Here is a 10,019-nt window from a genome sequence, read left to right as displayed (position 1 = left end):
GGATTTAAAAAAGATTCCCAGGTGATTCTAATGTGCAGCCAAGGTTGAGAACCACTGCTTAAAAGGCTAGTTTCAGCTTTGCTAAATCAGAGAATCTATCTATCTGTCTATCTGTCTATTTCTCATCTATCAATCTATCATCTATCTATCTATCTATCTACCTACCTATCTATCTATCTATCATCTTTGTCATTGTCCAAGGAGGTTATCAGAGTTCAAGGATTTAGTCACACTCAAAAGAGACTGGTTATAAACTGGGTGGCCATTTTAATGTGTGAGAGGTCAGCTATTACCTGGAAGCTAATAGATGTTAATCATTTGGATAGGACATTCCTTTATCACATGAACTCAAGCTCATGTTCACATAAGAGATGAGATTAGACATGAAAATGTTCATTAATGAACTGAGAATTAAAGGAGGGGAAGCTGATCATTTCAGGGAAACTTCCATGCAGTTCCCATAGTTGGATGGGTTAGTCTTCTCCGTTGTGGGAAAGGCTAACAGATGTTGAGTGCTTACTTTGTTGCAGGGATTATCTTAGGTACATGATGCCACCCGTCTTCACCACAACACAAGGACATAGGTATGATGATCATTTCCATGTAACGGAGGAGAAAAGTCACACAGCCAGTGCAGGCTGGAGCTGTGACATCAGCCACGACACTGCAGTCCCAGAGTCCATTGGCCTAGACACGAGATTGGGGTGTCTTCTCTGACGATGTTCTTCCTGTCTTAGGAAACTCTTAGCGAGTCCTTACTCTCCCGTTCGCATTTGCCATGGTCAATAAAAAGCAACATTCCCTCATTTCAGAGACATTACAATGCACTTAAAGAGGATGCAGCTTCTTTTTCCCGTGCCAACTGCCAGCCCTGCCTTTCAAATGATGTGTTTTGTTGAGTTCTACTGGACCTTTGAGACTTTCTGTTAACCATCTCAGATAGTTTTAGAAATGATCCAGGAGGTAAAAGCATCAACTGGAAATTGATTCTTGCCATCTTTGTGTTCAGAAGTCTATCATTTCCTGACCCAGTGCCCAAATTCTAGGTCTGCTCACTCTTTGGAACTTGAGTCCTTTTGTACTTGTCGTGGGACGGAGAGCCCCCTGTGTGTCCTCTGGGACAGACACCTTGCTGGACATTCGGACACTACCCTCAGGGGACTGACAGTCTAAATATCTAAGGAGATGAGGTTGCCTGCTACTCCACCATGACTGGGGCAAAGTTTCTACTATGAAAGCTTGTCCTCTTTACAGAACAGGGAGAATCACGTGTTGGCAAACTTGAACCTTTCAGGAAACCAGCCCCTAACAGTGTCTGGCAGAACGTAGGTGTGCATAATTTATTTTAACAAGTTATATTTGTGAAATCGTTCCCCCCAAATATCTTCATTGAATTTAAGAACGACTCAGGTGATATCTTTAAGGTACAAAAACAACTGAAAATTTTTTTTAAAGAGGGAAAAAGTGTCAATGAGGAGAAAATAAGAAAAATCATAATCTGCTCTTTCATATCTCCTGCTGTCCTGAAAAAGCCGCCATTTGTCGTATAAGTGTGTCTCTCTCCTCTGACTCCATCTAGGCTTTTCTCCCCCAAAACAACCCAGGAGGCATGAGCAATGTGTTTTAATGCTGTGGGAGATATCGCATTGGCACACGTGGTGGAATCCCCCACTAGGCACTCATATCAATAAATGCACATTTTTAATTGACATCATAAAAAAAAAGAGAGAGAGAAAGGAAAGTGTGGGGGTGTGAGGGGGAGAAGGAAAAAAAAAACAGAAATGAAATTTCTCTCCTCACTATTTATTTATTGATTTTGAGAGAGAGAGAGAGAGAGAGAGAGAGAGAAACAACATCAATGGATTCCTCATGCACCTGCCCAACTGGGGATCTAACCTGCAACCTGGGTATGTGTCCTGACTTGGAATTGAGCCCACCACCTTCTGGTGTACAGGATGACGCTCCAACCAACTGAGCCACACCGGCCAGGGCTCCTCACTGTTTAAAAGGCACTCATCACCAAAATCCTTGCTGAGATCCCACCTCAGGCACTACTGCAAGCGCCCCTAGCCTACCCCTCCCTCCGCTTCCCAATGGCTATGCACCGCAGGCCCTGGCTGCTCTCTGGGCTCTGACCTGCCTTTGAGCCCTGTCAATCCAGAAATCTTCACACTTTTGAGTCAAAGGGAGAGAAAATCCATTCTGTCTTGTCTGAGGGACGGGACTGACCTCAGATTTCCTCGGCTACTTGTGCCCGGGAGCCAGTCAGCCAAGACAAAAGGCACAGGGCTCATGCCTGGCGCTCATGCCCGCGATGCCCATAGATCTTCAGCCTCTTCAGCGCCAGTGGCTCTTTTGTGACCTGGGATGAGACCCTCCTGGATAAACTCCTGCATGGCCTGTATCAGCGGCTGGATGACCTGGAGACAGTTTGGAGTAGGAAAAGGCGGTGAAACAGTCCCCCTGGGAGCTCTAACCTGGCTGTGAAGAGGGACTTCCGAGGAATCAGCCTGTATCTGAAAGAGAAAAAATACCCCTGGTGTGGCTGCGAGGTCGGCGGGGTGGAAATCAGAGGGCGCGTGCTCTTCTGTAAGGAGCTCACAGGAAAACTCAGGAAATAGGAAGATACTGAGTCTGAAAACTGTTCATTTCGCCATCTACACGGCCCCTTTCTAAGACTCAAAGTGCAATCTTCATCTCTGTTTTTATAACAGATGAAAAAGAAGAAACAGCAACTGTGTAAGATTACTATACTTTTATATTAAATGTTGTAAGTTATAATGAGTCATTTAAAACAGACGGGAACAATCCATTTGCTATTCCTGAAAAAAAAGACCCACTTTTATAATTTTTATTTAAATGATTTGAAATATTTATGCTGTTCATAGTATTTAAATACGAATTGCCATAAGATACTTGTTTAGTATTATATTTTGTACGAGATTACTGTTCCTATCTTAGTTATGGTAAATACAAGCAATTAAAAACACACCCCCCTATTTTGTTTGATTGAATGAGGTTCCCTTAGATACAGCTTAGGGGGGAAGGGACATCTGTGGAGGGAGGGCCAGGACCTTGCCTGCTCGGTGCCTGAAACAACTGGAGATGATTCAAGGTGAAGCGGGGAACGAGCAGATGTGAGTATCTGTTCCTGCTGCTGCTGTTGGGAGCTGTGCACGTATCAGTCAGTAAATAGTTACTCATCTCTGATTTTGCTGTAGTAATTACATAAAGGCATTCAGCAGCCTCTTGATCTTTGGTTAATGCCTCTACATTTCAGGAGCTGGGGAGACAAATACGCAGAGGAACTGATTGAGAACGTACAGTGTCTCAACAACCACAGGACAAGACTTTGGGCCTGGGTGGCGATAACAGTCTTGCAGAGACAACAACAACAAAAAAAACCTAATTTAAAAATGGGCACAGGACTCGGACAGACATTTCTCCAAAGAAGATATGCAATGGCCAACAAGGCCATGGAAAGATACTCAACAACACTATTCATTAGGAAAATGCAAATCAAAACCACAATAAGGTACCACCTCACACTCATGAGAATGGCTGCTATAGAAAAAGTGTTGGCAATCTAACTGGTTTGGCTCAGTTGATAGAGCATCGGCCTGTGGACTTAAGGGTCCCAGTTTCGATTCTGGTCAGGGGCGTGTACCTTGGTTGCAACACATCCCCAGTAGGGACTGTGCAGGAGGCAGCTGATCGATGTTTCTCTCTCATCGATGTTTCTAACTCTCTATCCCTCTCCCTTCCTCTCTGTAAAAAATCAATAAAATATATATATTTTTAACAAAGTGTTGGCGAGGATGTAGATATATTGGAACCCATGTGCACCGTTGGTGAGAATGAAAAATGGTACAGCTGCTATGGAAAAAAGTATGGTAGTTCCTCAAAAAACTAAAAATAGATTTACCATACAATTCAGCAACTCTGCTTCTGGGTATATACCCAAAAGAAGTGAAAGCAGGGTCTCAAAGAGATATGTGGACACTCATATTCATAGCAGCCTTACTCACAACAGCCACAAGGTAGAAACAGACCAAGTGTCTATTGATAGATGAATGGATAAGTAAAATGTGGTGTAACCATGCAATGGAATATTATTCAGTGTTAAAAGGAAGGAAACTTGGGGGTGTTAAGTATAGCATTGAGAATATAGTCAATAACATTGTAATAATTATTTATGGTGTCAGAAGTGTAGTCACTGGAGTTATCAGGGTGATCGCATCAGGTTATATAACTGTCTAATCACTATGTTGTATGACTCAAATGAATATTATATGTCAACTGTAATTAAAAAGTTTTAAAAATAAAATAATAGTAAAAAAAAGAATGAAATTCACCACGTTATAAAATGTTTGTTCCTTGAGTATATTATGCTAACTGAAATAAGACCAAAAGACAAATACTGCATGATTTCAATTAGATGAGGTATCTGGAGTAGTCAGATTCATAGGTACAGAATGATGGTTGCCACAGGCTTGGGGGAGGAGAGGTTGGGGGTTTGTTTAAAGGGTATAGAGTTGCAGTTTTGCAAGATGAAAAGAGCTCTGGAGATTGGTTGTGCAATGTGAATATAGTTAACACTGTTGAACTGTACACTTAAAGATGGTTAAGATGGTAAATTTTATGCCTGTGTATTTTAGCACACTTAAAATAAAATAAAAATTGAAATCTTGCATGAACAGCCAAAAATCATATCATTATGGGTAAGGACATGGGATTGTTTAAATTCTGGCTTTCTGCGGATTAACTGAATGACCTTGGGAAATATGCTTAACCTTTTGAGCAGCTTCAGTTTTCTTCTCTGCAAAATGAGAATGTTAATACCTTCCCTGAAGTGTCTTTAAATGAGATAATGTATCTACTATAGAATAATACTTAGCACCTAACATGGATTGTAATTATTGTAATTATTAAAACTTAGGAAAGTTTATTGAAATTGTCAACCAGGTCCTTGGTGATTATGAAGTGGGTAATGTCAGTAACAAGTTAGTGATAGACTGGGTCCTATTCAGTGAGAAATGTGAAGGCAGTATTAAGAAAATTATTTCATCACGATGAACACACACATACACACACACACACACACACACACACACACAACTAAACCAGGGACTCATGGAAACTTCTAAGATTACTAGTGGCCTGGTGCACAAAATTCATGCACATTAAAAGGGAATTAGAGGAAATATTTTAATATTGCTATTTGCCCTTTCTCTATAATAGAAGTGTCAGAGATTAAAGAAAATTAGTAAAATTTATATGAAAATCTTCCTCCTGTCAGAGTCAGGGCACGCCACAGGACCAGGGTCAAGTCCCCGCCCACCCGCACGCACTTTGAAATCACAGGAGACTCAGACCCGGCTGGCCCCACCCGCATTGGGCAAGAACCAGACCTGGCCAGCCCCACCCCCGGCAAGCCCCGCCAGGCTTGGGGGCACTTCCTGAGGTCACCCCAACCAGCACCGGGGTGGGGAGTATAGCCTGAGGTCCCCCGATCCGGCCAGGCGCCATGCAGCCTCAGGTCCCTGCTGATCATTTGTTATGTGACCATTTGCATATTAGCCTTTTATTATGATGATGAGCTCTCATCATTCTTTTCTTGCTCTAACTTATTGTAGCTCCTTGCATGTACGTTTATCAGGCACTACCTAGTGCTGTTAATAAATATTTCATTTTGAAAATCTACATCAAGGAGAAAAATATTTTTTATTTTTTAACATTTTTTTATTGTTTAAAGTATTACATATGTCTCCTTTTTTCCTCCATTGACCTCTCCCTGGCCACCCCCAACCCCCAGCACATGCCCTTCACCCCCTAGTGTTTGTGTCCATTGATTATGCTTATATGCATGAATACAAGTCCTTTGGTTGATCTCTTCCAACTCCTCCCCACCTTCCCCTCCAGCCTCCTTCCCTCTGGAGTTTGACATCTGTTTGATGCGTCTCTGTCTCTGAATCTATTTTTGTTCATCAGTTTATGTTGTTCATTATATTCCACAAATGAGTGAGATCATGTGATATTTATTTTTCTCTGACTGGCTTATTTCACTTAGCAGGATGCTCTCCAGGTCCATCCATGCTGTTGTGAATGGTAAGAGTTCTTTCTTTTTTACGGCAGTGTAGTATTCCATTGTGTAGATGTATCACTGTTTTTTAATCCACTCATCTGCTGATGGGCACATAGGCTCTCTCCAAATCTTAGCTATTATAAATTGTGCTGCTATGAACATAGGGGTGCATATGTCCTTTTTGATTGGTATTTTTGAGATCTTGGGATATATTTCTAGAAGTGGGATTACTGGGCCAAATGGAAGTTCCATTTTTAATTTTTTTGAGGAAACTCCTTACTGTTTTCCACAGTGGCTGCACAAGTTTGCATTCCTACCAGCAGTGAACGAGGGTTCCTTTTTCTCCACATCCTCTCCAGCACTTGTTGTTTGTCGATTTGTTGATGATAGCCATCCTGACAGGTGTGAGATGGTACCTCATTGTCGTTTTGATTTGCATCTCTCAGATGACGAGTGACTTTGAGCATGTTTTCATATGTAAGTATTCTCAGCTCCTTCTTTACCCCGGTTTGTGTCTCTCAGTGATCAGTGTTGGGTTCACTGGAGTTCAGGATGAAGACACAAAACTGAAGTTACTCATTGGATAAAAAAGTCAACCAACCGTTCAGAAGGTGGCAAGTAGAGCAAGGCGGGCTGGGGTTTGCAGGGAGACAGATAAGAGAGATATGAGGATGAGTGGCTGCCATGATAAGTGTGACTTTAAAGAACTAAAGAGGATTTCTGAAATTTACTTACATTTACAAAATACGCTTGAATATTTATTGCCATTGTTAAATTTCCAAAAAATTTGTATAAGGGAAAAGCCCACCCTTGACCTATTGGGAGATCCACCCCAACCCCACATTGCTAATACCTAGTGTGTATCATCCTTCTCTATGTATTTAGTAAATCTATACATAATAAATACTTGGCATAAATCATACAAATATTATTCCATATATATCAATCTCTGATATGTTTTTTTACTTAATAGATCTTAGAGATTTTCCTCTATTAGTATGTAAAAATTTACTGCATTCTTTTTAATTGCTGTATTGTATATTAATGTGAGACAACTCCTTGCAATTTGACAGACAGATGCTCGTCAAAGCATAGTATTTATTCAATAAGTAATACTTAAGTTCCTACCATGGGGTAGACATGGTGCTAATGGCTGGAGATACAAAGTTCAGACTCAAAAAGTCTCATCTTCAGGAAGAGTCAGAATAAATAAACCATCAACTACAGAACAGAATGATAAGTCTTCTAATAGAAGTGCTATATTTGCAAAGAGCCATTGGCATGGCAGGGTCAGGGGGAGGGCAAGGGGGTATAAAATGGAGAGTCATCATCAAATAATTGATACTTTGAGGCTGATAGGTGGGTATGGGAAGACATTTAAAGATTGGACAATAGGAGAAGGACTAGTGATGTGAAGGCCATTTGGAAGCAAGATCTAAATCAAAAGGGTTGGCAAAATCGGACATTTTATAAAAATAAATAAGAGCTATGAACAAAATCAAGTTTCCTTCCCTGTAAGGGGTCCAGAAAAGAGAGATTGGAAAGTTAGGTCAGGCCTTGCATGTTCCTACAAAACTTAAAGACTAGCATGTTATTGTTAAATTTATTAACCCAGGAAGGGAAAAGAGACCCCATTGTGTCCATTTTCCTTATCTGTTAAACTGAGATAATCACAGTTCCACCCCATAAAGCTGCGGTGAGGATTAATTGCTTTAATTTATGTAATGTGCTCAGAATGGTACCTGGCACTTAGAAAGGGCTCCTCACATGTTGGCTCTTCTGTTTGAATCTGGTTAGAAGATTATTCCCTAGAGTTCTGGGTCGGTGGACAGGAAGATGGGCAGTTCCCTGAGCACTGTCTAGGAGTCTTTTTATTGCCAACTCAACCATTGCACAAGGGGGAGGAGAAATAGCCATTCACTGGGATGATGGGCAAGTGTGTCGTAGTAACAGCCCGGAGTTCTAGGCAGCCATTCCTACTTGTCACACACAACAGTTGTCGGCAAGGATATATATACATCCTTCCCCTGGTTTCCTGGTTTTTCCTCATGTTCAGAAACTGAAAATTTCCACAGGCATCCTGCAGGCAGCCAGAAGAATGCTCCCCTCTCCTCAGCCACGCCTCGAGGCCATTCTTCAAAAGCCAGGTCGACAGCTTGTGTTTAGTTTCCTTTTCACATATTGCATCAGCTCCTTGTTATTTTCGCACTCCCTGGCTCATGACACAACCCCTGATGATGAAATAAAACCAAATGTAATTGCAAGTTTCAACTATGTAGAGGGTTTTCACTCTAAAGACCCTGAAACTGCTTCAGAGCCAGGAAACTCGGTTAGAAAACAGACAACAAGATGAGCCTGCGCGTTAGCAGAGGAAAGAGAGATGGTGCTTTTTGAGCAGCTGCTGTAAATGTGTTGCCCAGTCGATTCTCTTCTCAACCCTAGTCCTGGCTCAATCCTCTCCTAAGAGAATTAAATAGGCCCAGCTCAGAGAACTGCCTGGTATCTAAAGGGAAAAGTAAACCCAGGCTTGGGCACACTGGCATCTATATTTCGAAGGCCCATCTGGAGTCTCTATAGCAGGAGTCCTGGCAGCAAGTGGTGGGAGTCAGTGGACTTTTGGTTCCTGAACGTGAGAAAAAACAACAACAAGAAACCAGTAAAATATCATGTCATCTGCAAATAATGGCAGCCCCTATATGTCCTGGGCCATTAACCTGTTGATGGGCGTGTGGTAGGGGATGCAGAGGACAGAAACCTCTTGTTGTGAGTGCATGTTGCAGGGGGGCTGTAGTTAGCAAGAGCTAGGCAGGGCCCCGGCAAAGTGGCCTAGTCTCAGAGGTAACCAGGAGGGGTACTGAGGAATGAGTCTAGTCCAGGGGTGGGCAAACTTTTTGACTCGAGGCCCACAATGGGTTCTTAAACTGGACCGGAGGGAGGGCCGGAACAAAAGCATGGATGGAGTGTTTGTGTGAACTAATATAAATTCAAAGTAAACATCATTACATAAAAGGGTACGGTCCTTTTTTTTTTTTTTTTCGTTTTATTCATTTCAAACGGGCCGGATCCGGCCCGCTGGCCGTAGTTTGCCCACGGCTGGTCTAGTCAAATACCTGTGGGTAGATATCCAGGATGTGGGAAAGCGAAAAGGAAGAGAGGGGTTGGAAACCAGTGGCACTGAGACCTTAGTTTAGCTGCATATTCTGTCTCTTCAGACCAGGTGGGAGGCCTGAAGGTGGGGTCTCTGGCTCTCCCGCTGTTGGCTTGTAGTTACAGGGAACTCCCAGCCTGGGCAGAATCAGCTCGGGTGCCAGTTGAGAGGGAGTGTTCTAGATCTGTGAAATATGCTGTTGGTATTTTAATAGGGATTGGATTGAATCTATAGATTGCCTTTGGTAGTATGGACATTTTAATGGTATTAATTCTATCAATCCATGAACTTGGTGTAATCTTCCACTGGTTTATATCTTCTTCTATCTCTTTTTTCAATGTCCTGTAGTTTTCTGAGTACAGATATTTTATCTCCTGGTTAAGTTTATTCCTAATAAACTTAATTTTTTTGTTGCAATGGTAAGTGGGATTATTTTTTTCCGGTAGCTTTTCTTTCTGAGAGTTCATTATTGGTGCATAAAAATGCCATCTATTTCTGGGTGTTAATTTTATATCCTGCTACATTGCTAAATTAATCTACTAACTCTGGTAGTTTTTGGTGGAGTCATTAGGGTTTTCTATGTACAATATCATGTCATCTGTGAATAATGATAGTTTTACATCCTCCTTTCCAATTTGGATGCCTTTTATTTCTTCTTCTTGTCTGATCATTGTGGCTGGGACTTCTAATACCATGTTAAATAAGAGTGGTGAAAGTGGATATCCCTATCTTGTTCCTGTTCTTAGGGGAAATGGTTTTAGTTTTTGCCCAATGAGTATGATGTTC

At 41.7% G+C, this 10,019-nt stretch overlaps 1 protein-coding gene across 1 annotated transcript in view; it reads left to right on the top strand.

The window, feature by feature from the left end:
• LOC102766079 (interferon alpha-1) overlaps positions 1 to 2,453 on the top strand; it is a 4,698-nt gene extending 2,245 nt beyond the window's left edge. Inside the window, exons 2-3 of the mRNA XM_015564741.1 lie at positions 2,162 to 2,250; positions 2,325 to 2,453. Coding sequence (XP_015420227.1) covers positions 2,162 to 2,250; positions 2,325 to 2,453 — 218 coding nt within the window. The remainder of the gene's footprint in view (positions 1 to 2,161; positions 2,251 to 2,324) is intronic.
• Positions 2,454 to 10,019: the final 7,566 nt, after the last annotated feature.

This window comes from Myotis davidii, unplaced genomic scaffold (assembly GCF_000327345.1).
Source record: "Myotis davidii unplaced genomic scaffold, ASM32734v1 scaffold197, whole genome shotgun sequence".
Classification (NCBI taxonomy): Eukaryota; Metazoa; Chordata; class Mammalia; order Chiroptera; family Vespertilionidae; genus Myotis; species Myotis davidii.
This window is presented reverse-complemented; position numbering and strand designations above follow the sequence as displayed.